The 26,285-nt window shown below is 41.9% G+C and overlaps 1 protein-coding gene across 1 annotated transcript in view; it reads left to right on the top strand.

Moving 5' to 3' along the window:
- Nucleotides 1-25,186, top strand: part of PTPRJ (protein tyrosine phosphatase receptor type J) — a 76,619-nt gene extending 51,433 nt beyond the window's left edge. Inside the window, exons 3-24 of the mRNA XM_065636886.1 lie at nt 222-389; nt 1,037-1,303; nt 1,853-2,119; nt 6,263-6,529; nt 7,175-7,441; nt 8,577-8,843; nt 10,046-10,312; nt 11,223-11,489; nt 13,269-13,559; nt 13,808-13,942; nt 16,363-16,573; nt 16,714-16,832; nt 17,400-17,487; nt 18,554-18,595; nt 19,523-19,610; nt 20,706-20,796; nt 21,662-21,732; nt 21,888-22,022; nt 22,432-22,551; nt 23,320-23,480; nt 23,944-24,079; nt 24,746-25,186. Of these exons, the coding sequence (XP_065492958.1) occupies nt 222-389; nt 1,037-1,303; nt 1,853-2,119; nt 6,263-6,529; nt 7,175-7,441; nt 8,577-8,843; nt 10,046-10,312; nt 11,223-11,489; nt 13,269-13,559; nt 13,808-13,942; nt 16,363-16,573; nt 16,714-16,832; nt 17,400-17,487; nt 18,554-18,595; nt 19,523-19,610; nt 20,706-20,796; nt 21,662-21,732; nt 21,888-22,022; nt 22,432-22,551; nt 23,320-23,480; nt 23,944-24,079; nt 24,746-24,904 (3,884 nt within the window). The 3' untranslated portion in view covers nt 24,905-25,186. The remainder of the gene's footprint in view (nt 1-221; nt 390-1,036; nt 1,304-1,852; nt 2,120-6,262; nt 6,530-7,174; nt 7,442-8,576; nt 8,844-10,045; nt 10,313-11,222; nt 11,490-13,268; nt 13,560-13,807; nt 13,943-16,362; nt 16,574-16,713; nt 16,833-17,399; nt 17,488-18,553; nt 18,596-19,522; nt 19,611-20,705; nt 20,797-21,661; nt 21,733-21,887; nt 22,023-22,431; nt 22,552-23,319; nt 23,481-23,943; nt 24,080-24,745) is intronic.
- The last annotated feature ends 1,099 nt before the right edge of the window (nt 25,187-26,285 follow it).

Here is a 26,285-nt window from a genome sequence, read left to right as displayed (position 1 = left end):
CCAAAATAATGTGGCAATCTCTTAACCTAATTCAAATCATCTGACAGAAATTAAAAGTGGTAGAACCAGGAAATGTGTGGTGAATCTCTGTAGGACAACAAACTGGGAAAACAGAAGTGATTGCATGTCTGTGCATGATATTTATAAATGACCATATTTTAACAAATGGGAAAACCAGAAGTTTTGCAAAGATACTTATTGCTTTGTATTCTTTCTTTCAGGCACTGAGGATTGCAGCTCAAAAAATGAAACTGAAGAAACTGGAACCAGTATTAAGGATGACTTACCAATAAACTTTACAAGTGGGAACAAAACCTATGGAGGTGTAAGGTCGTCCAGGGATGTGTCACAGTCTGACAGGACAATAATTGATCAGAAGAATGTAACAGGTAAGTGGTTTGGAATGTAACTGGATTGTGAATCTTCAGGGTGTTTTTTGCTTTTATACTGTGTTAGCGTTTTAAGCCCGAACTCTAGTCCAGAGTGCAAAGAGCATCGCAGGGATGTAGATCCACCTGCTTTACCAGACTAGAGAATGACCTGCAACAGTTCAATCACACTGTGAGATACAGATTTGAAATACATATGTAACAGAGTACAGCTGTATACTACCTAGTACAGAGGGTGCTGTATCGTGTATCTAGAGGAGACCTGTGTGAATCTTACAGCTAGAAAGACCAGCTTAGGAAAAAATAGCAACAAGTTGTGTGGTCCAGTCTTTCTCAGCACCCTGCATGAAGCTGACAGCTGAGGCAGGATGGTAATCGCCGCTGCACCTGGATGGTTTTACTCCTAGAGATGAAGAGAAACTTGAGAAGTAAGGGGAGGAGTATATTGCAGAGATAGCAACTGCGCCTTGCGACATATAAGGATGGCTTGATTATTTTCCCAGGCTGATTACTGTTCTACAGATATCTGTTGTCTGGGTAGGGCAGGGAGAAGAGTGCTGTACGTGTTTGTCAGCGAATATTCTTGCACATTAAAAGGTTGTGGTTTTGTGGTGTGTGCGGTTTGTTTTTTTTTTTTTCTCTTACAGAGCCCAGGTTTGTTCTTGATCTCAAGGCAGAATATGTTGGCATGACTTCTGTGAACTTAACATGGACAGTGAACGACACTGCTTCCAACTCCTGCACGTACAGGATAGAGGTTGGAAATGGTACCTCTGTTAGGAACCTGACATCCAATGTCACCAAAGTTGAAATTACCGAGTTAAACCCTGGGACATTTTATAATTTCACAGTTTTTTCAGTAGTGAATGATAATGAGACAGAAGGAGAAGGGGTGTCCATAAGCCTGTATACAGGTAAGTCACAGTTGCTTGCAGTGCTGTTTCTGGTGGACTGTATTTTGCTGTGCAGCTCGGGGGTCTCCCTACCTATGTGAGGACTGTAATTCCATACTATTCTATATAGATATGATATTTTAGTCTTGAAGTCTGATTTGGGCTATATGCAAAGGATGGGATGTTAGTGTGCAGGGGAAACATAGCCCTGTTGTTTTTGTTTTGTTTTTAATTATCATCCTTGCCCACTTCCCTTCCATCCTCATCTCTTTCCTGCCCACCTCTCCAGACTACCAAAGGAAGCCCTGGGAGTGCTGGCACAGCATTGACCTGTGATTCTGCTTTGGAGTGTCAAAGGGAGATGAATCTCACTTAGGATGACTCTTCTCCAGTTCTCTCTTAGCTGCCCATTGATGCAAAAGCCTCCAGGAGCATCTGGTGATGTTGTTGGGGTGCTCCTGCTCTCTGAACGATGAGTGATGTAAAGAGAGTGATGCAGTGGTCTGCCTGTGTTCCTTCTGTCCATGTATGGGCGCGGATGTTCTTGACAGGTTGTATTGCCTTTCACAGAGCCAAGTCAAGTCCATGATCTCAAGGCAGAATATGTTGGCACGACTTCTGTGAACTTAACATGGGCAATGAACGACACTGCTTCCAACTCCTACACGTACAGGATAGAGGTTGGAAATGGTAGCTCTGTTAGGAACCTGACGTCCAGTGTCACCAAAGTTGAAATTACTGAGTTAATCCCTGGGACGATGTACGATTTCACAGTATTTGCAGTAGCAGCTGATGGTGAGACAGAAGGAGAAGGATTGTCCCTAAGCTTGCATACAAGTAAGTAACAGTCTCTTGCAGCCCTGTTCTGCTGGGCACCTCAGAGCTCTGCCTACCTGTCTGAGGGCTGAAATATTGAACTTTGGTATATAGATGTGATATTTTAATCCTGGAGCCTAATTTGGGCTCTCTACTATGCATGGGGTCTTAATATGTGGAAGACACGTCCCTGCTTTAAAAATAAAATAAAAAAAGACAAACCCCACCATCATTCCTTTCCATCCTCATATGGGAGATTAATTCCTGTCACATTGTCACGTCCTACCCAGAGGTATGGGTGGGAGGAGAGGTGACTCAGATTCGTCTGTCTCCTTGGTTGGAAAAGAGTATACACGATACTGAAGTTCTGTAAACAAAAGCCTTTTGTTTTGCAGCTTGTTCCAAATTGGCAAATGATTTGGTGGCAGAAGGATTTATGTTATTTAGGCTCAACTGGTAAACATAAAAAGTATGCGGCATGTGGGGCTGTAAACCATATGTTACTATATTACTTATAAAAAGGAAAGCAAAAGAATAGAAATATAGGAAACAATGAGAGAGAGAGATTTCACCACCCTTATCGCTCTGCAATGTGTATGATGGGGTTGTAGTCTTGAATCCAGTGGTGTGCAGCATCCTCCAGTGTCTGGTTCAGTTCCTGTGGTGAGCCTGGTGGGCAGAGGAGTCCTCAGGATGGTGAGTGTGCTACCAGTGCTTGCACAGGTGGGCTTCTTATAGGCTGCTGGATCACCTGCTTTGCATCATCTTTAGTCTTTTGCGCGGGCATCGCTGGGGGGTGATTGTGAAAGACGGAAGAGTCCTGAAGGGTCTCAGGCCACTTGGGGTCTTGAGTGCTCTGGGATCCGCTCCCTTAGCGCCATCAGAACATGGGGCTATGTGTCCTTCAACATACCTTCCACCTCCTGTATCAGCCAGCCAGCCTTTGTCTGTGGCTCCTTAGCTTGTCCTTGACATGTAAATTGCAATTCACTGTATCATGATCTCTCATCTCCTGCTCCTAGTTATGTCCCATCTCATGTGGCTGGATGTTGCAGAACTGGTTTTCCCACAGTGTTTGAGACATTACCCTTTTAGTCTCTCACACACATGTACTCAGTGAGCTAACTAGGAAAGATGTCCTCCTAGACTTGCTATTTGTGAATAAAGGAGGACTTGGGGGAGATGCATCTGCTTTGGCCACAGTGATCGTGAAATGGTTGAGTTTAAAATTTTCAACCTAATAAGAAAAAAAGACAGCAAAGTTGCTATGCTGGACTTCAAGAGGGCAAACTTTAAGCTATTCAGGGAGCTACTTAGCAGAGTACCCTGGGAATCTGCTGTTGAGGGCTTAAAGATCCATGAGTGCTGGTCAGTTTTTAAGAACCACCTTTTAGAAGCATAAGAGCAGACAATTCCATGGTGTAGAATGTCAAGCAAGCAGGGCAGACCAACTTGGCTGAACAGGGAACTACTTGTGGAACTCAAGAAGAAAAAGAAACTGTATGATTGCTGGAAGCAAGGTCAGGCTTTGCAGGAAGAATACAGACCTGTGGTTTGTACGTGCAGGGAGAAGACACAAAAGACTAAAACTCATTTAGAGTTGAAACTGGCTGGTGTTGTGTCAGACAAGAAAAAGCTTTTTAAAGTATGTTAATAGCAAGAGGAGGTCTTAAGAAAACATCGGACTGATACTTGAAGACAGTCACCTGACTAATGAGGATAAAGAAAAAACTGAGGCATTCAATGCTTTTTTTTTTTTTCCCCTCAGTCTTTAATAAGATGGTGAAATGAAGAAATAAACTTAACAGCAGAGTCAATTATACTGTTAAGCAGGCATTCTTTATTTTACCAGCGCTGGGGAACACTAGGGATCATCCTCCATAAGTGCTGCAATGACTGGATGCTCTTGCATTGCTTATATTCACACAATTGTTCCATATTCATTACAATTTTTGGAAATTTTTAACATACAATACATCTATACTAAGAAATAATTGATAAAGTTAGTTATAATTGATTAGTTTCTTACAGTACATCTATTAAATACTAGTTAAATATAAGCTAAGCACTCTGCTTCTAAACAATGCATTACTTAATCTTCTGTCTCCCTCTTGTCATGCAGAAGGATCTAAAACTTGAAAAATATCCCCTTGTTTTGCAGGTGGTTAGAAAGCATTTATGATGTCAATTGGTTAATGATGGGTACATCTTCTGTAACTTAATCACAGTATACGTTAATTTAGCAGCTTCTCTTCAATGGGATAGACCTTGGGCTATGGGTCACCTAAGCTGGAGGACCACAAGTGCAGGAACAGTGACTTTCCATTTGTTTACACTGAAACTGTAAGGGACCAGCTGTATCAGCTGAATGTTTACAAGTCCATGGGGTCTAAGTATTGAAGGAGCTGGCAGATATTACAGCAGGACCCCTCTGGATCATCTGCCAAAGGTATTTGGAGCCTGGGGAGGTCCCTGCTGACTGAAAGCTATGCAGTGTTATTCCGATCGACAGAAAGGATGTGAGGGAAGAAGACCCAGGGGAGTAGCCCTGTTAGTCTAACCTCAGTTCCTGGAAAAATTATGGAGAAGATCATACTGGTTACTATTGAAAGGCATTTAAAGAATAATGCAATTATCAGGCACAGTCAACATGGGTTCACAAAGGGAAAGTCCTGTTTAACTAATATGATATTCCTCTATGAGAAGGTCATCTGCCTAGTTGATGAAGGGAAGGCAGCGGATGTAGTTTCTCTGGAGTTCAGTAAGGCTTTTGACACTGTCTCTCACAACATCCGTCTGGACAAGTTGTCCAGCTATGGGATGAGCAGGCTCACATTGTGCTGGGTCAAGAACTGGCAGAGTTCAAAGTGTTGTAGTGAATGGGGCTACATCTCACTGGTGGCCAGTTGCCAGAGGTGTGTTCCTCAGGGTTCAATTCTAGGGCCAGTTCTGTTTGATATATTTCTCAATAATGTAGATGTAGCAGTTGAATGCACCATTAGCAAGTTTGTTGACAATACCAAACTGGGAGGCCCTGTTGACTTCAAGGGACAAGAGGCCTTGCAGAGGGATCTAGATAGATTGGAGCACAGGGCAATGATTAATGGCATGAAATTTAACAAGTCCAAATGCTGGATTCTACACCTTGGGATGGAGTAATGCCAGGCTCAGGTATAAACTGGGAGAGGAGTGGCTTGAGAGGAGCCCTGCAGAAAGGAATCTGTGGGTGATGGTCGACAGCAGGCTCACTGGGAGTCAACAGCGTGTGCCTCGGCAGCCAGGAGAGCAAACTGTATCCTGGGGTGCATGAAACAGAGCACAGCCAGCCAGTCAAAAGAGGTGATTTTCCTGCTGTATTCAGCCTTGGTGTGGCCTCACATTGAGTACTGTGTGCAATTTAAGAAGGATGTGAAGGTTCTCGAGTGTGCCCAGAGGAGGGCAACAAAGCTGGGGAAAGGGCTGGAAGGAATGTCCTGTGAGGAGCAGCTGAGGACTTTGGGCTTTTCTAGTTTGGAGAAAAGGCTGAGGGTTGACCTCATTGCTCTCTACCTTCCTGAGGAGGGGACATGGAGATGGAGGTGCTGATCTCTTCTCCCTGGGATCCAATGACAGGATTTGTGGGGATAGTTCAAAGCTGCACCAGGGAGGTTTAGGCTGGACATTAGGAAGCATTTCTTGACAGACAGGTTGGTCAAACACTGGAACAAGCTTCCTAAACAGATGGTCGATGACCCAAGCCTGTCAGTGTTTAAGAGGCACTTGGACAATGGCTTCAATATAAGCTTTAACTTTTGGTCAGACCTGAAGTGGTCCGGCAGTTGGACCAGGTGATCATTGCTGGTCCATTCCAACTGGAATGATGCCCTACCCTGCCATGTCGTTCTCTTTCCTGCCCACCTCTGCATTCCCAAGGGAGCTCTGGGAGTCCTGTCAGAGTGACGGCCTGTGCTTCTGCTTTGGACCATCAAAGGGAGATAAATCCCACTTAAGATGACTTTTTCAGTTCTCTCTTAGCTGCCCATTGGCGCAAAAGCATCTGGGAGTGTCTGAAAATGTGGCGAGGGTGCTCCTATTGAAAAGAGTGATGTAGTGGTGTGCCTGTGTTCCTTCTGTCCATGTATGAGAGCAGATGTTCTTGACAGGTTGTTGTCTTGCCTTTCACAGAGCCAAGTCAAGTCCATGATCTCAAGACAGAATATGTTGGTGTGACTTTTGTGAACTTAACATGGGCAGTGAGCGACACTGCTTCCAACTCCTACACGTACAGGATAGAGGTGGGAAATGGTAGCTCTGTTAGGAACCTGATGTCCAATGTCACCAAAGTTGAAATTACCGAGTTAATCCCTGGAACAACGTACAATGTCACAGTATTTGCAGCAGCAGCTGATGGTGAGACAGAAGGAGAGGGATTGTCCATAAGCCTGTATACAAGTAAGTAACAGTTTCTTGCTGCCCTGTTTCTGGTGGGTTGTATGTTGCTGTGCAGCACAGGGTTCTGCCTACCTGCCTGAGGGCTGAAATATAACACAGGCTTTACCTGGGCTGTCTACTATGAATGGGGTGTTATTGTGTAGAAGAAACATAGCCTCAATTTCTGATTGTTTTATTTGGTCTTTTTGTTTGGTTTGTTTGTTTTTAAACACCAAATCCCCTCCAACCTCCCTTCCATCCCAAAACAAAAAATCCCCCACAACAAAACCTAAAACCAGTGATCCAAGAAAAAAAACAAAACCAAAACCACAACCTTCTCTCTTCCCCTCCATCCTCATCTCTTTCCTGCCCACCTCTCCAGACTACCAAAGGAAGCCCTGGGAGTGCTGGCACAGCATTGACCTGTGATTTTGCTTTGGAGTGTCAAAGGGAGATGAATCTCACTTAGGATGACTCTTCTCCAGTTCTCTCTTAGCTGCCCATTGATGCAAAAGCCTCCAGGAGTATCTGGTGATGTTGTTGGGGTGCTCCTGCTCTCTGAACGATGAGTGATGTAAAGAGAGTGACGTAGTGGTCTGCCTGTGTTCCTTCTGTCTGTGTCTGGGAGGAGAAGTTCTTGACAGGTTGTTGTATTGCTTTTCACAGAGCCAAATCAAGTCCATGATCTCAAGGCAGAATATGTCGGCACGACTTCTGTGAACTTAACATGGGCAATGAATGACACTGCTTCCAACTCCTACACGTACAGGATAGAGGTTGGAAATGGTAGCTCTGTTAGGAACCTGACGTCCATTGTCACTGAAGCTGAAATTACTGAGTTAATCCCTGGGACGATGTACGATTTCACAGTATTTGCAGTAGCAGCTGATGGTGAGACAGAAGGAGAAGGATCGTCCATTAACCTGTATACAAGTAAGTAAATTGTGCCTCTCAATTCCACGTAAACATGCAGTTTGTACTAAATTGCCCTGTTTTTTTACCTTGGGTTTCCAACTTCATGTTCTTTCTTATTGCATTTTTGCTTTGCTCCATGTGCCTGAGAGCATGAGTGTCAAGCAGTCTTTGGTAAAAGGGAAAAGGACTGAGAGTGTGTGTGTGTTGCCTGGAGAAAGCAGTTATTTCAGTCATCTTGGCTGCACAAGTCTATGCAGAGATTCAGCTGCTACAACAGTATGATTTTCTCTACACTTGAGGGCTGAACAGGCCCCCTAAAATGCTTCTGGGAGCAGATTATCACAGTTTATACCAAAGGACCTGGTGTGCAGGGATGTGGTGGCCAGGTTCACAGAGGCTTTTTTGTCTTGAAGATTGTTTTGAGTTCTTTGCAGAGTCCCTGGCCCTGGGGTTTCCTGTAGGCTGTGGTGCTGCCTAGGGCCACATTGTCAAATGCACTGCTGTTTTTGTCTGTTTTGTGCCATGGCACCCATTTCCCAGATCAGAGGGACAGATGGGAGGAGATCTTGTTTGTGTGTCTGGTTTAGAAGGGGAAAGGAAATAGGCAACATCCCTACAAAGCAATTAAAAGCAGTGTGTCCTGGAGCTGCTCCTGAGTAGATGAACTTGTCTAAGCTGCCTGAGGTGAGTCTTGTCTGCCTGGTGTTGATGCTGAATCAGGCTTGCAGACACAGCCCCCAGGGTGGGTCAACTGTTGGACCTACTCAAGGAGCCCATTTCCTTCTGCTGATGTTGGGTAGAGGCTGAGCTGAAGGACTCAGAGTAAAATTCCTGGGTGCAATTTTGAGTTAACAGACCAAAATCATGCTGCACTCTGCTTCCTTCCCTGATTTCCATCTGTTTCTCTGTCTGGAAACCCACTGTGCAAACAAATAACTTTAGCAAGTGAAATGAAGTAAAGAGAATATCTCTCAGAACTCCTGTGGCCTTTCCAGAAATGCTCCAGCATGAGTGTCTGAAAGTGGGCATTGATACTGTAGAAGTGCCGCTTGGCTACAAATAATGCTCATTCTGTGTGGAACAGGGAAATGTGTCTGTGTCTCTTCTTCCTTAATTTCTCTATCTTGACAGGCTGTTGTTTTGCCTTTCACAGAGCCCAGCCCGGTTCTTGATCCCAAGGTTGAATACATCGACGTGACTTCTGTGAACTTAACATGGGCAGTGAGCGATGCTGCTTCCAACACCTACACATACAGGCTAGAGGTGGGAAATGGCACCTTTGTTAGGAACCTGTCATCGAATGTCACTGAAGCTGAAATTATCGAGTTAATGCCTGGGACAATGTACAGTTTCACAGTATTTGCAGTAGCAGCTGATGGCAAGACAGAAGGAGAAGGGGTGTCCGTAACTCAATATACAAGTAAGTCTCAGATTCTTACAGCCCTGTTTCTGGTGGACTGTATTTTGCTGTGCAGCGCAGGGCTCTGCCTACCTGCCTGACTGTTGTAATTTAGTGCTGTTGTAGGCAGAGGTGATGTTTTGGTCCTGGAGCTGGCCAATTTGCCAGGCATGGGATGTTAAAGTGCAGAAGCAGCCTTGCCCTGGTAGAGAGCTGCTGGTGAAGTTTGTCCCTGAGGCTGACAAATCAGAAACTTTTCTCTGAGAACCTCTATCTTCTAAATTTGGGAAAGGAGGTTTGTTTTCATTTCCTGGAGTATGAGCACCTCAGACCGTTATTTTAATGGGATCTTGCACAGAGCATATTGCACCAAGGGAACTTTTGTGATTTGAGGGCCCATAGGAGCCATCAGGCTGCAGCAGTAGAGAGAGATTTAGGCAGTGCTAGTTCAGGGAAACTGCTTTGGCCATCCAGCACCTGCTGTGGTGAGTATTGAAAGTTTTGATGTGGTCTTGGAGGGACCATTTTGGAGCTGGCCTGCAAGGCTATAGCCCAGCCTGGTGATTCTGTGGGGTGTATTGGAAAGGAAACAGATGCCTGTTCTTGTAATTTGTGTCATCCTGAAATGTACCTGCATGTGTGCTCCTACCTTTCCCTACCTTTCCAGTGCATTCCCAGAAGTCTCTCCTGTGCTGCCTGGCTGTAATGGCTAGTTGCCCTGTTTTGAAGGTGCACAGAGAATAAAGTACTGCAGAGAGGGGTTTTGATATGGTTTCTCTGCCGTAGGAGTGAGCTCAGGGCATGAGAGTTGGAGAAGGGGGGCATGGTGCCTGGGTCATCACCTCTGTTCTGCTTCTAGTGATATTGGATGTTCCTTACCTTTTGCTATGCAAAGATACACCACTGTTTTCCCCGTCTACTCTTTTTTCCTTCCTGCCCACCTCTCTGGATTGCCAGGGTAAACTCTGGAAGTGCTGGCACCATGATGACTGATGCTCTTGCTTTTGAATGGAAAAGGAAGATGAATCGCACTTAAGATGCCTCTTATTTTTCTTTTATGGAGCCATTGGTGCAAAAGCCTCCATGAGCATCTGGTGATGTTGCTGAGGTTCTGCTGCTCTCTGAACGATAAGTGACGTAGTGGTGTGCCTGTGTTCCTTCTGTCCATGTATGGGAGCAGATGTTCTTGCAGCTTGAACAGGTTGTTGTCTTGCCTTTCACAGAGCCCAGCCCAGTTCTTGATCCCAAGGTTGAATACATCGACGTGACTTCTGTGAACTTAACATGGGCAGTGAACGACACTGCTTCCAACTCCTACACATACAGGATAGAGGTTGGAAATGGTACCTCTGTTAGGAACCTGACGTCCAATGTCACCGAAGCTGAAATTACTGAGTTAATCCCTGGGACGATGTACAATTTCACAGTATTTGCAGTAGCAGCTGATGGTGAGACAGAAGGAGAAGGGGTGTCCGTAACTCAATATACAAGTAAGTCACAGATTCTTACAGCCCTTTTTCTGGTGGACTGTATTTTGCTGTGCAGCACAGGGCTCTGCCTAACTGCCTGACTGTTGTAATTTAGTACCGTTGTAGGCAGAGGAACTGTGCTTTGACTGTTTGCAGTCAGATATGTTTGTGGGAAGCAACATAAGCTTTTTTTAAAAAAAGTAAAATAAAACTCCTCAAAAATGGTGGTGGTTAAAGGTGGTCACCAAGGCCTTTGACACAGTGAACTCTTCCCAAGAACCTGTCTCCCTGGCTCAGGATTTGTGTGGGCAGTTTTGCTGCCTTCACTTCTTGCAGGGTGGGGGCATTGCACCCTTATTTTAAAGGGCTCCCACACAGAGAGAGTAGTGGAGAGCGCAGGGAACTTTTATGATTTGGAGGCCTGTGGCTGCCATTGGGCTGCAGCAGGGGAGTGAGCTTTGGGCAGTGCTGGCTCAGGAGTGAGCTCAGGGCATGAAGGGTGGCAAAGCAGCAGAATGCCTGCGTCATCACCTCTGTCCCTCTTCCAGTGATATTTGATGTTCCTCCCTTTTTGCTGTGCACAGATATACTACCATCTTTTGTCCACCTTCCCCTGCGGCTTTTTATCTTTCCTGACCACATCTCTGGATTCCCAAGTAAAATCCTGGGAGTGCTGGCACAGTAGTTACCTGTGGTCCTGCTTTGGAAAGTCAAAGGGGAATGAATCTCACTTAAGATGACTTTTCTTCAGTTCTCTCCTGCTGCCCATTGATGCAAAAGCCTCCAGGAGCATCTGGTGATGTTGTTGGGGTGCTCCTGCACTCCAAATGATGAGTGATGTAAAGAGAGTGACGTAGTGGTCTGCCTGTGTTCCTTCTGTCCATGTATGGGAGCGGATGTTCTTGACAGGTTGATGTCTTGCCTTTCACAGAGCCAAGTCAAGTCCATGATCTCAAGGCAGAATATGTTGGCACGACTTCTGTGAACTTAACATGGGCAATGAACGACACTGCTTCCAACTCCTACACGTACAGGATAGAGTTTGGAAATGGTAGCTCTGTTAGGAACCTGACATCCATTGTCACTGAAGCTGAAATTACTGAGTTAATCCCTGGGACGATGTACGATTTCACGGTATTTGCAGTAGCAGCTGATGGTGAGACAGAAGGAGAAGGATTGTCCATAAGGCTGTATACAGGTAAGTCACAGATTCTTGCAGCCGTGTTTCTGGTGGGTTGTATTTTGCTGTGCAGCACAGGGCTCTGCCTACTTGCCTGAGGGCTGAAATACAATATTGTTTCAAGCAGAAGTGCTGCACATGGTCTGTCTGCAGTCAGACATGCTCATGTGTGGAAAGGAGTTCTGTGGGAGGTTTTGTTGCCTTCTCCCTGTGGATGAGGCCCTCTGTCCTTATTTTGAAGGGCTCCCACACAGTGCATTGTGCATGGGGGACTTCCCCCACTGGAGGGGCCTGTGGCTGCAGCAGAGCTGTGGGCAGCACTGTGCTGTGTGGCTCTCAGCCATGCTGCTCTGCTCAGCTCATCAGCAAAGAGGAGAAGGCTGAGGTGCTCCTGTGTTCCTCATGCTGGCATTGTGACCATTTTTCCACCTTGTTGCAAATATGTGCTGCTGTGTCTTTCGTTTTGTCTTGTTTTAACTGAAGTGAAGTGAATCTATCCCAGAGCTCCTTGGTGGAGTTTTCAGAGGTGCCCCAGGATGAACCCATTAGGAGAGTCTCTGGTACTGTGAAAGTGCTGCTTGGCTACTTGTAATGCTCATTCTCTCCAAAATGCGGAAGCTTGGCTGTGCCTCTGTCTCTGTTTGTCAGCAAATATTTGTGAGCATTATTGGAGTCTCGTCTTGACTTTCACAGAGCCCAGCTCCATTTTCCATATCTGGAGGGAGTATGCTAGTGTCTGATTTTTCCCATGGAGCACAGATGACACCACTTCTAACTACACCTACAGGACAGAGATCCAAAGTCATGGTTCCTCCTCTAGAAACCAGATATCCAGTATCACCAGAGCTGTTACTACAGATGTAAACCCTGTAACCTTCTATAATTTGGCCAAGTTTGTAGGACTAGCTGACAGTGTTACTGAAGGAAAAGAAATATTTATAAAATTCAGAGAAATAAGTCCCAGTCACTCACATCTATCTTTTAACTAATTCTGTTACATCTGGTACACCATTCTGCTTCTCCTTAGTTTCTTAAAGTAATACCCTTTTTTAATAGCAAAATAATCTGTGAGCCTTTTAACACTGTATTTTGAAGTATCAGTATTTCTTTGTCAAGAGAGGAAATAAATTTGCTGTGTATTACAGTTGTAGAAGTTATAAGAGTTGGTCTTGAAGGCCAAGTTTTAAGATGTTTAGTTTAGAGGCATCTTTCTTCTCAGTGTTACTGCTACACTGACTTTTTAAATATAATTTTGTATATGGTCACAGGGTTGCGATTTTTATATTGTGTTCTATATGACTCTATCGAACACAAACCAACATGTTGTAGTTGCTGCTCTGAGGGATGGCTACCGCTGTGCTCTTAATGCAGAGACCTTATATCCATTTTCTTATCTATTGGCCACTAAGTGTTTTACATAATTATACAAGAGGTTAGTGTCAATCTACATACTACTTTAAAATGTTCTTAGAGTAGTATGTTTGGTTGAACAGTGTTTTGAAAATTTTGTTGATCTTGACAGATACTGACCCCACATTTTCTCAGTAAACCTGTCTGCAGCAGAATTTCCACAGAAGAGGTCTGTGTACTTAGTGTGCTAAATACTTCTCTTCCTCATAAGGTAGCAAGTCCTTATAGGCAGTAGCTTCATGTTTTTAAAAGTGGAAAGTAATACTGAAGCTTTACAAACGTTTATACACAGAACTTACAAATAGACAGCTTTTTCTATTTACTACAATACTTGACTTCTTACTCCTCTTTTTCTATTATTACTTTTTTCCTTCTTTTTTTGTCCAGTTCCTGCCTCAGTGAATTTATTTCAGTGTGAACCAGTTGCAAATCAGTCTTTCCTAATGCTGAAGTGGGAATGTCCTCCTGGTAACAATTCTGGCTTCAGAATTAAAATTCAAATGTCTAATGGCACATGGAAAGAAGAGGAGGCTCCATCCTGCATGAGAGAAGGCTCAGAGGAAACCTTCACGACAACACCTTTAGATTATTTCAGCACCTATACTGTTAATATTACAACTCTTTCAAATAATTCTGAAAGCCCTTCAGTGTCGAAAATATGTAACACAAGCATTACTGGTAAGCATTAAGATTTGAGAAGGAAAGATATTAATAAGATTAAAATATTAACTTCGTGATTGCAGAATACCAACCTTGATATGCAGGATGTTTATCAGCCTACAGATTATGAATAAAACACTACATTCATTCAGAATCTAATATGACGTGCAATAAATACACGTTATGTGAACAGCATCAGTATTACAGCATTTTCTTGTTTGGAAAACTTTATCAGTCGTTAAAGTACTAAATATTTCTGTTTATAGACCCACCTCGTCCAAGCGAAGCTCCTTTAGTCAAGGCAGTCAGTCACAGCTCATTGTCTGTTGAATTCTCTGACTTTGAGTCAAGGAGCGGACCATTAAAAGCCTATGCAGTAATGATCACAACAGAAGAAAAAGGTAAGATGTTATGATATTATCTTGTAGCTATGTGAATCAATTTGTCAGACAGCATTGTTTTAAGCACTAAATAGGTGTTAAATGGAGAGAGAAAATGCTGCCTCAGTATTTTTAATCACCACTCAAAAATCGTGAGGCAAATAACTTGGTTTATTGAAGTCAGATCACTCCTTGTTTTCAGAAAGCTACTCTTTTCACTCAGTCTTTTCCAGCCTGACTTACCCTTGTATATGTCTCGTGTATTGCCACTGCCCTGTTGCCATCTCAATTTGCCAGTAACTCCTGCCACAAGATTGTGTAGTATCCTTCCACCCTGCCCCAAATAATTTTTCAGAGTTACTAATATAAGCAGCTTTTCCCTCTCCCTTCTTCAGCTGGAAGATATCTGCAGTAAGATCTTGAGACAGAGCGAGCGCTTTCCTTTTGATTTGACTTAAAACACTTCATTAACTGAGATAGATGGGGTGCAGGTGGAGGGCTTGAATAACATTGTCAGCATTACATGCCATCAGAGCTTGAACACCAGGGAAAGCTAGAGGGTGGTCTATCAAACTCACCTCTTTAAAGCATCCAAACAGAGAAATACCTTTAATTGATGAATATCTAGTGATAAATCATAAAATTAAGGAATTTACCTTTGCAGCACAGGTTCTAGTTGAGCTTCTTTTCATTTCTTTTTGCCAGTGTACTGGAGGAATAAAGCAGCTGATGGAGATAGTTTCCCCCAAGTGGGAGATTACATTCATGCTAATCCTTTGTCTTAACACTTGAAACTGATCTTGCAGCGGCTTGACTGTAGATCCTTCTTCTGTGGTTTTCCATACAATATATGTCCAAGAAATGCCTATATATCTAGTACATCAGTGCAGAAAATGGCTATTTTTCACATGCCTACTCAGCTGCCCAGGAGTTGCTGTTTACAACATCAGTCTCTTCCATGCAGCAACAGCTCTGCTTGTACCTTCAGTGTGTTCTTAGATGTGGTTTTGATTGCAAGGTATTCAAGAAAGAGGACTTTCAAGATGTGATTGAGAGAAATAAGGAAGGAAAATCACCTGTATTTATAGTAGACTCCAAGTGCTTTAATAGGAGCAGAAAAACGTCCTTATGGCCAAGCGTTGCTGCAGGTTTATAGTGTGGACATAGCATTAATATGCTTGAGATGTGTTTCTCTGTCTTTAGACACAATGGTGTCCAAGGCTGTTGGAGATGTCCTAGGGTGATATCCAAGACATCCACAAGGAGCTGCAGATATAACTTGGGACATACATCCTTTTGGAATGGAAACTAGAGACCAAACGGGACATAAAATGTATCTGATAGTATTGAACACCTATTTCTAGGCAACTGAGTTAATAGCAATATCAGTGGCTTTTAATAAACAAGCACTTTAGAAGAGCTGTCTTGCACCCTGTTCCTGCACAGTTAGAGTTGATGAGAGCTTTTCTGCTGGTGACAGATCAAACCTTGTCTACACAGCTGTAGAAAATTTACTAGCACATTTCCACCTTTCAGAGCTGCTGCATGGCTTCTCCTTTTTAAAGGTGAATTCAATGCTATATCTAGTTCTAGAAGGAGCTTTTAGCTTTGTAAAGGCAGTCAGTAGAGACCAATGTATGTAAACTTCAGTCAAATGAGCAAGACTCTTTCCTCCTGCAACATTTTGAATATTTACATTGGTTTGCTTGCTCTTGAGTTGCTGGACAACTGGTAACTTGAGCTTGTTTATTACCTCTTAGTCACATGTGCCTCAACTGTGAAATTTGCCTCAACTTTCTAGGGTTCGTCTTCTAATGATAGACACTGTAAACTGATGCTGTTCTGTAGATAGTGTCCTGTTGGTGACTGTTTGACTGCGGTAGCCTGTTCTTAGTCTTTCGAAAGAGAAACTGTTCTGATCACTGTTTTGTCCAGTGCTTGTCTGTGTCAAGAGAAAGCAGAAATTAACTCATCTCTTTAGGCTTAGGTGTAAGACTTCTTGTAAGACACAGCAAGGAAATACAGGTCAGGACAAGGTTAGTGTCACCCCAAATGAGGCTGGATGCTGTTTGGGTAGCACAATGTTACCAAATACCAGTTGACTTTTTCTACACTGTTTCCATTGTACTCTCTGCATATGTTAGTTGATAGAGTGTGTATGTACCTTTGCAGAGAAGCTCTACTATACATGGTAGGAGTAGAACTGAAAGGAGTTTAAAACACCACTGCGGAGTAGGGAGGTAGTTCAGTTAATTGTACTGCAGTAGAAGAGATTTCTGAGTTTGTCTGTTGTACTCAGTGTTTCATTTCGGGCAGTGTTTATGGAGAAAGGACAACTGTGGTTAATGTGACACACTGTATTAGCATCTCAGCCACTGTGCTGATTGACACAAAGTCAGTGGATGATGTATACCACATATATCCTTGTTTTTTTTCTGAAGGTTGTGAGTGTTTGAAGTCTAAATTGAACAACACATACAAAGATTTCAAGAAGAAGATGACAGACACCTATGTAACATATGTCATAGATACAGAGCAGGCAAAATCACCTTCTTTCCGTTCTCAGAGTGGTACAAACATCATTAATGTAGGCAAGGGAAACACAATGTATGGCTACGAAAACGGACCATTGATTCCACTTCATTCGTACAGGTATTTATCTCAAACTGCTGTTAGCTTAATTTTGCACTTGAAATATAAAAGATCATCTAAGCAGAAGATTACGGATGTTGCTTAAGGCTGTTTAAAACCATGTAATGTACCTGTTGTTTTTTCTTCTCCCTTATCAACAGGGCATGTGTTGCAGGTTTCACTAATATAAGCTTTACTATGACTGACCTCATTGCGGGGGAAGATAGTTATGTATCGTTTTCACCCTGTTCTCAGCTGGTGTTGCTACCCCAGGATCCAGGTATAGTTAATGTCAAATACAGGACTGGTTGGTTTGGCGCATACTCAGTGTGTGGAGATTCCTTAATTATAGCAAGTTTCATAATAACAGCAAAACATCTGTTGGTTTCTCTGTGATGGACTATTTCTGTGTAGCTTGACAGTGACACTGCTCTGTAAATTCACACCTTACTAGTTCTGCGGGTGACCTCTTTTTTGCATGTATGCCTTTCACTGTGGAAGTAACCAAAAGCTGTGCTACTCATAGCATGCTAAAAGGGATTGAGTGGCACACCGAGACTTTGGTACAGAAACAAGTAGCAAAAAGTATCAAATGTTCTAACAGTTCTGGTAAATTAGAAGCAGGTGTATTGGAATGCAAATACTGGTCCCTTGATCCTAGTTTTTTTATTAATTTATCATCCTTGGCTTGTTATTCTTAACGACCTTTCAATACTGGTACTGCCAAAGGACATAGTATAACAAGACGTTTAGTAGAGCAGAGTGTTCTCTTGTAGCATGTGGATTGAGTTAGATCATTACCAAAGAGAGAAATCAGTAATGACTAATAGTGTTTCTCTTTTATCAGGTGTCATTGCTGGAGCCGTTATTGGATGCCTTTTAGCTATATTGGCTGTAGTCGCTATAGGGGGTTTCATATTCTGGAGAAGGGGAAGGTAATGTGTGTTCATTATTGTATTTGTTGGGATAAGGAACACCAGTTATTTCACTTTGATATCTTTCTCCTAAAAAGGCCTCTCTACTTTATACACTTCTGTCATAATGCTTTAAAATACATTCCATTAAAAATGTTATTGGATGTTACAGATTAGAGTTGATGTATCAAACTAGTTAAATGACTTTGTTCAACCCTATAGTTACAAACTAATGAGTTAAGATTTGTTTTGTTTAGCTTTTCTGAATTCATGCGTGCTGATGAAATAATTCAGTCAGAAGTGAGCAAACGCCACAGATTACTGTGCTAAAAGACATATGTAATTGTCTCTTAGATTGTTTTATTTTAAATTATCCATTAATCACACTTTTTAATTGCTTGATGGCCTGTCACATGAAACTTCCATTCTGGAGTTTCCAGGAGCTAATGAGTTGCCAGGGTTTGAGCTGATCTCTCTGTTTCCAGTCTTTTCTGAATAATCTGGGACTTAAGAGTCTACAAAGGCTTTTTCTTGCTTCTGGTCATGTGGTACATCCTTTCTAAAGAGTTAGCTGCAGGGCCCTAAGTCCAGTTTTCTTAGTTTCTTTGATTAACTGCTGTTATTTTTGCAAGCGTGTCCAATAGCTGTGGACACTAATGAGCTCCCTTCAAAGTTAGCGACACGTATTTTCATTCAACTTCCACTTTCAGTACCACTGACACATCACTGTTGAACACTTAGTGTAGGGATTCTGGGGTTAAGTTGCAATTCCCTGGAGATGTTAGCTAGTGTTGCTGATCCCTCAGGTGTACTTCTTCCACCAAACCATGTGCTTTGTGTTCAGACATTATCCTCTGCTTCCAACAGAAAGAAACAGTCCCACTGCATAAAATCACTGAATGAAGGATGAAGTATTTTATTCTTACTCCAGGTGTAAGGTTAGCTCCAGGAGGGGTTTTTTGCACAGAATGAGGTGCATTGAAAGAAATCGTTCTGAACAGGCACAAGAAATAGCTGTCATCAGAAATCTCCTATGTATTCCATTAAATTCTACTGTGAACCTATTCTGTTTTCTTTCACCTTATAGGAAAGATAAAAGAAATACTGAAGTGTCTTTTTCTCCAATTAAGTAAGTCCAAATCCTTTCACACATTGCTTTGTGAGCTCAAGTGATATTTGCAAAACTTAGTCTGAACCCTGATACTTGTTTTCTGTGCAGTTTTATATAGTATTTTGCAGTATTAATTCCTTGTGGAATTTCAAGACTCCAGCCTGCAGACTAAAAATAATCATATTGAGACTTCTAGAGCTGCCACAAGGGTTTGAGTGCTCCCTTCATGAATCTCTATTAGACACACAAATGCTCCAAGTAATCTTGAAAAACAGGATGTTTGAATGAGACACGGGCTTCCGTGCACATCGAGGAAACAATCCAAATTGTGGATAAAGTGCACATAAGCAAAATTCTGCACTGTGGCCTGAATTTTCCTTTGTTTTATGACTTCTTTGTGCTCAGCCATTCTGATAATGTTGAGATTTGTAAAAGTTGTCAATGGGAGGGTAACCACATTATATCGGAAGTCACAGGCAGTGCAATTGAATCACATTGGTTCTTGCACCAATTTTTGTGCTGATGGAAAGGTATGGTCTGAGTGTCCTATGAAGACCTGTGTAGACTTTGATAGCTGACTTAAAAGACATCAGAGCATGGGGCCAATCTGATGGGAGTACAGAAGTGGCTGACACCTTCTGTGATAGTCTCTTCCTGAAAGATGTGCTCTTCTCTCCTTGGTTTAACAGATCAGTTAAGCTCTATGCTTGATATCCTGTCCTCTGTAAAATGCTCAGTTTTGTGGCTGCTACTAACAGTCGTGCTTTCATTCTTAGATTCACATAGTGAAAAATACAGCTGCATGTTTCTAATCAACCTTTTTTTTTCTTCCCCTCACCCTCCCCTGAAGAGTCAAGAAGTAAGTAAGATACACTTTCTAACACATTAACTGAATTCATAATTTATCTAATACCAGTTACCGATACATGGCTTTTCTCATTTTAGATCAAAAATGATTAAAGTGGAGAACTTTGAGTCCTACTTTAAGAAACAGCAAGCCGACTCCAACTGTGGTTTTGCTGAAGAGTATGAGGTATGTGTCCTCAGTGGAGAGAGCTTCATGACAAATGTTTTTGGAAGGGCAAATTAACATTCCTGTGGAGTGTATGCGAGGCTTACTGAAGGAGAAGAGACCTTTACTATAGAGATTATTAAGCTGCATGTGTATCCTTCCCTTCCCTGATTCAGCTCCAAATTTAGTTGAAGTGCATGGTAAATATTTCACATCTGAACTATTATCTCTATCTGTGAGCTTCTAGCATGGCTGCTGCTCAGAGCTCTCACCAGAGCCAGGATCTCTAGAGTCCTTGCCCAAGTTAGCTAAGGGAAAGCTATTTAACTTCTCTGCGCTTTGTTTTTTTTAATCTTGTTTTTGTACAAAGCAAGACAGGTTTCTTGCTAATATCACTGACTCCTTGAATGTGTAGGTGTGATTTGCAAACCACACCTGTGAATAGCTCAAGGAGCAGTTGAGGAAACAGCAATTAGGATTTCCTTAATGACCACAACTGTTTTTTCTATGAAGTGTCCTAAAGCACAATTGTTCTATGGTATGAAAGACAGGAATCAAGTGTCAGTAAGGCTTCTGTTGTCATGTCTGCTGTTAAATAATATCTCTTTTTCTGCCCCCCTCCCCCCAAACTCCTTGAACCTATTGACTTTCTTCTTTCCAGATCCAATTCTGTCTCTTTGATTCTACTTTACAGGCTGGTGCTCCGCCCTTGCCTTCCTCTCAGATTTGACTTTCTTCAGGCCTTTCGTGATGTACTTGCTCCCTTTTTCTCTGTAATGTCTGCAAAGCTTATGCCGGGGGGTCACAATGAGAGTGCAGTTGATGTCCATGTCATATATTTCTGCAGAACTGTTTCTGGGCTTTTAAAGCTCATCTCTGGGTTTTAAACACACTACTATTCCTACACTGTATATTAATCCCTTCTCTAGCTGGTTTGTCACTGTCACACTCCCACTTTGTAAAAAGCTGATTTTTATTGTCATTTATTCCAGTTTAACATGGCTACTTTTACAGCAAAGGCCAGGAGTGTTTGGAGTATTTATCTTGTTTCAGTTGTGTTTCTGTATGATTCCTAAACTAGGACCAGGTGCTCATGAATCCTTTTTTTTATTGTAGGAACTCAAGTCTGCTGGTGTTCATCAGCCCAAATTTGCTGCTGAACTTGCTGAGAACAGGGGAAAAAATAGATACAACAATGTCTTACCATGTGAGTTGCTCTCTTTAGGTTTTGCATCTTCTTATGGTTTTCAGGTGAAAACCTTGGGTTTGGCTAATCTGGCTTTAATAGTACCCAGAGGTTTAAAAGAAGGATTAATGTTGTCCGTTTCCAAATAGATGAATTTGGGCTGCTGCTTTCCCAAAATCACTATATAAGCAAACCTAGAGAGCTCTCCCTCGAACATTCCCTAAAGTTCCTAAACTTTCCCTCAAGAAAGCTCCTTGAAGAACTTTCCCTTAATGAAATAATTTTAATTTTCCATTTTTGAGAAACATGCAGTCCAGATTGAAAAAATAAGAGGTTCATGGTTGACTACAGACAGACAGGTGTGCAGAGCTATGAGAAATACTAAGGCCCTGTGGGCCAGCTTTGCAGATGAACTAAGATCCTAAGCCCTGCCAAGCTGTCTGTGGGCATCCCAGCATGGCAGAGTGTAAGATGGAATTGGAGCGCAAAGAGTGGTGGGTGTTTAGGGATGCTTTGGAGGAAAAACATCAGCTGCCATGGCAGCAGGAGACAAATTACCTGTTTTTCTCCAGTAACTAAAACTATAGTAAATTTCATGTTGGATTAAAAATATATATACATTTGCAAAACCAAACCATGTTTAAAAAAAAATTCTGTGTTGACTATTCTGTATTTTTATTCTGGCAGCTCATTTTGCTGAAGTCTTTCATTATAAAAGTTCTAAACTACTGTTCTGCATGATCCCTAAAGTATATTCTTATTCTTAAAATGCACGTTGTTATAAACCACCTCTTATTTAGAAACCTTGCAAAAGATGAAGCAATATTTTTCTGAAAGGTTCTGGTTCTAAAATTCATAATTTTCTTTCCCTTTTGTCTTTCTGCAGATGATATTTCTCGTGTTAAACTTTCAGATCAAAGCTCTGCAACTGATTATATTAATGCAAACTATATGCCTGTAAGTTGCTTCATTAGTCAAAATGGAATATAACATGTATTTTTATGATGCAGGTTTAACACATCATAATAATGTTTAAAATCAGCTTTATGTGTCTCATTGCAAGTGTGTATGTCTATATATATAGATTATTTTTTTTAATTTTTTCTTCTTAGGGCTATAACTCAAAGAAGGCGTTTATTGCTGCACAGGGTCCTTTACCCAATACTATAGAAGACTTCTGGCACATGATTTGGGAAAAGAATATCTACTCTATTGTTATGTTGACAAAATGTGTTGAACAAGCCCGGGTATGTTTTTATTAGACCTGAACGGTCTCTTAAGGACAGCTGGACTCTTAATTTTGCTGTTATCCTAGCAGGTTGGAGACAGACCACTTTCTTCTAACAACCATCCACTTGCTGGAAAACTGTTTTCTGAATTCAATAAGCCACACGTTTTTAGCTTTTTCCCAATTTTTTTTAATCTGCTGACTACCAGAATAGATAGTCTTAGGAGGGTTGTGGAATCACTATCTCTAAGGGTGTGCTCTTCTCCCTAAAGAATGATTCTGGTAGAGGTCCTCCTGCCTTGTGATAGGCCGTTGGGAAGGGTGATGTGCTTTCTAGCCCTGCTTCAAGTGGTGTGTGATTTAAAACTTACACACAGCAGTGAAGCAGCTGACGGTTAATGTGTCTAACATTTTAACTCTCTTCTTAGACAAAATGTGAGCAATACTGGCCAGATAAACAATCCAAGACCTATGGTGACATTATTGTGACAATGGTCTCAGAGATTGTCCTTCCAGAATGGACAATAAGGGACTTCACTGTGGAAAAGGTGAGTATCCCCTCAGTTGTTAGTGTATAAATATCTGTAGAAGTGGTTTATTGTATCACTGTGACTTCATATGTCAAGCAACACTGGAGTGACAGAATGTAATAATTTCATTAAAACTTAATGGAATTCATAGTTATCTGAGGGAAAAAGGCAAGAGTGGTTTATTTTAACTTGAGGCTTTGAATGTATTGGTCTGCTTTCTGCCAAAAGTCTTTCTTAATCTTTCACGCTATGTACCAGTGAGATTTCTGTGATCTTTCTGTATATGCATTTGTTCATGTGCCCTGGTTTCCCACAACAGTGTTAGTAACATATCCAGAGGTGGGAATGAGTTGTCAGTAACACACTCCCTGTAGCAGAAAGTGATGTGCTAGCAAAATCCAGCCTGCTAATGGGAATTACTGATTTCCCCATCCGTGATACTGCAGCTCATGTTCCCCTGAGACTTGCACCAAAACTTTTGTTTATGTAGATAATTGTGATATCTCCTAGACTTAACATTTAGCCCCATCTTTGTCAACAAATGTAATGCAGGAGAGATGATCTTGAAGCAAATCTTGGAGTAAAAGGAAATTATTTCGAAGTATTCTCTGTCAGAGGAGATGGAAGAGGGAAACTGAAATATCCTTGGTCAAATGACTGCACAGTTTATAATGAGCATCTTTAATGAAGCTGAGCTTTGCCCAGTACATACAGCAGGAAGCCCAACTGGTGCTCCTCTGAAGCCAGGTTTTTTTGTTTGTTTGTTTTTAATGTGTATTCTTCTAGTCCAACACGCCAGAGAGCCACACGGTGCGGCAGTTCCATTTCACCTCCTGGCCAGATCACGGAGTGCCGGAGACAACAGACCTTCTCATCAACTTTAGACACCTTGTTCACGAGTACAGCAGTCAAAATCCAATTGACTCTCCTACTCTGGTGCACTGCAGGTAGGAACAACATGTTTGTATTATACACACTGTTATCTTGTGGCTTTTTAAAAAACAATTCTTCTTCAGTGTGAGGGGGGGAAAAATGTCTCTTCTTAAGGGTTCAGCATGCCAAATGAAAACCTTTTCCTCATGGCTCAGAAACGTAGCAGTGCTATGTAGGTAGCAAAGTGCACGATACAGAAGTTCATTAGAACAGACTGTCTCTCCTAGCCTGCAAAACTTGCCTTTTCAAGGGCTTTTATCTGTAATCTTGTGCAAGTGCAAGGCTGCGAAGCCCAGAAGTGTGTCCTCCCTCCTTCTTGGTGATGTCAAGAACCACCCCTCTGGACTGCAGAAACTTGTAATACCTGTGCCGCTGAAATACCAGAAAGCATCTTACTAGCTTCACTGTCTTTTCATCGGGCCACCAGTGAGCAGGCAGTTGAGAGGAAGCAGTAACTAGTTCCCTGTGTCATTGCAGTGCTGGTGTCGGGAGGACAGGGACATTCATTGCCATTGACCGCCTGATACAGCAGATTGAAATGGAGAACACTGTGGATGTGTACGGAGTGGTGTACGATCTTCGCATGCACCGGCCTTTAATGGTGCAGACTGAGGTAGGGCTGTCCATCACCCAGCAGCATATTTTTCAAAAGTGCGTAATAATCCAGGAAGGGTGGACTCAAGATGTAGCTCAGAATCACAGGAAGATGAGATATTAAGGAGCAATCTGAAATTGCTTTTTAACTTCCCTCCTTCCTGCCTCATCTCTCTCCGTAGCTGCAGTTGCAGCCAGGGGCTGTGGTATGTCTAAGCAGTCTCTTCACAGAGTACTTTGTGGGACTGGCATTTGCAGCTGCAAAGAATCAAATCCTGAAAAAGTGTTTTTGCAGCTTGTTTTACACATGTGAGTCTTATCTTTATAGCTGTGAGCCAGAATTATCTTGAGTCAAGTGGTCTCGGGGTGCTTCTTTTCTTTTGTGTTCTGCGGGAACACACGTGTTCATGCTGAAATTATCACTTTGATCCAAGAAAGTGTGTGGATTAATTCAAACTGATTTGGGAACAGCTGTAAAATCTCCATCATGAAAGTCTTTTAAGAGAGTGTTTGGCGTGACAGTAAATTTGATCCTAGTTTTTTATGGGGGGTGATCAGATGACATCATGAGGTCCTTTCCAGCCCTATTTTCTGTGAACTATACATACAACTTCTAAAAAATGCTCTCTGATAATGTTCAGTTTCTAGAAATATACTACCCTCCTTTTTCTTCTTCTCCCACCAGGACCAGTACGTCTTCCTAAACCAGTGTGTTATGGATATTATTAGATCCCAGAAAGACAAGAAAACCGATCTTATTTACCAAAACATGACAGCAATGGCAATCTATGAGAATTTCACACCTGGGCCAAGCTTTGGGAAGGCCAATGGCTACCACGCGTAGCCTGGAAGGAAGGCAGCGTCTCTAGGAGATGTTATCTGCGCAGAGCAAAGGGAGATGTTCTACTCGTGTTTCCTGGGATTGTGTGCAGTGTCTCACATCTGGCTTCTGCAGCTATCTCTGCATTCGAAGATGTGATCTACAGGAGGAAAACCACAATGCTGGCAGAAGCTGCAGACTCATATTTAAAAAAAAAAATATCAAGCAAAACTATTTCAATTTAACAGAGGAATCTTGCTTTTTCTTGGGAATATAACAGTGCTGATAGGCGAAATAGCATTTGCAGTATGAACAGTGAACTAGAATTTAAATATTAAAATAATAACACAAAGTTTTTATTACAATTTTATATTGTTTCATTTTACAGACACCAGGCTTGTGGGCTGTTTTAATATATTTAATTATAAGTTTCAGGAACATATTTTATCTACTGTATCTGGTTACTTAGCTAATAGATATGTGCCTCTGTGATTTTTTTTTTTTGTGTTCCTTTTTATTTAAAAAGGAGTACAGACAGCTCCTTCAAATGGACATTTGTACTTGGAAATTGTGCCTTTTCTAGTTGCTACTCTAGAAAAAAAAACAGCAGAGATTCTATTTTTGTACTGAAACTCTTAATGAGAACACAGATTTTTAAATAAGGCTTATGTCAAATGTAACTGTAGTTGCACTGTTGGCAGGACTCTCCAGAAGTTTGGAGGTGAGCTTTGTTTTTGCGTTTCACCACAAATATCACCTGCCTTAATGTTTCAGTGCCTCTGCTAGAGGAAAAGGAGTGTGGTCTGCACTCCGAGCTTTAACTATAGTAAAAAACTGAGCAAGTGAATATGTGAATGTGTGCGCGGGGTTGCGTGTGGGTGTGTATGAAGGACAGAATAGCTCCTCCCTGTTCCTCGCTGGTATTCCGGTTTTTGTACAATTTATAATGATTTATTTGAAGGTGCAATATATGATTTACTGAATAATGATCACTCTATTCTAATAGAGTTTTACTCAGGTCGGTGTCTTTTCATCATCGTTGTTGTTTTCCTGAAATATATAAATCTGTGAAAATGTCGAACTAAGGTTCCAAGTGTCCAAGCGCTCCCAAACAGATTGACTGGCTTTACTGTTTCTACCAAAACAAATTGCACAACATTCTGCTGTAAAGACCAATTATTCTGTTGTTTTAGCCATTCAAAACTGAGACACATCTTACCTGCCTGCATCTCATTGATCTAATGTAATTGTTTTATAATTATTTGCAATATACTGCTGCTGTTGTTTTAACTGGTCCTTTTAAAAATGGAACAAACAAGCAGAAAACCCCTTGTTGCTGATGTTACAAGTCAGGGATTAGATTGGATTTATTTTGCTGGTACATAACTGTTAGACTTATGAAGGC

The sequence above is a fragment of the Caloenas nicobarica genome, chromosome 5 (assembly GCF_036013445.1).
Source record: "Caloenas nicobarica isolate bCalNic1 chromosome 5, bCalNic1.hap1, whole genome shotgun sequence".
NCBI classification, from domain to species: Eukaryota; Metazoa; Chordata; class Aves; order Columbiformes; family Columbidae; genus Caloenas; species Caloenas nicobarica.
Note: the sequence above shows the minus strand (reverse complement) of the source record. Positions and strands in the feature narration are given on the sequence as shown.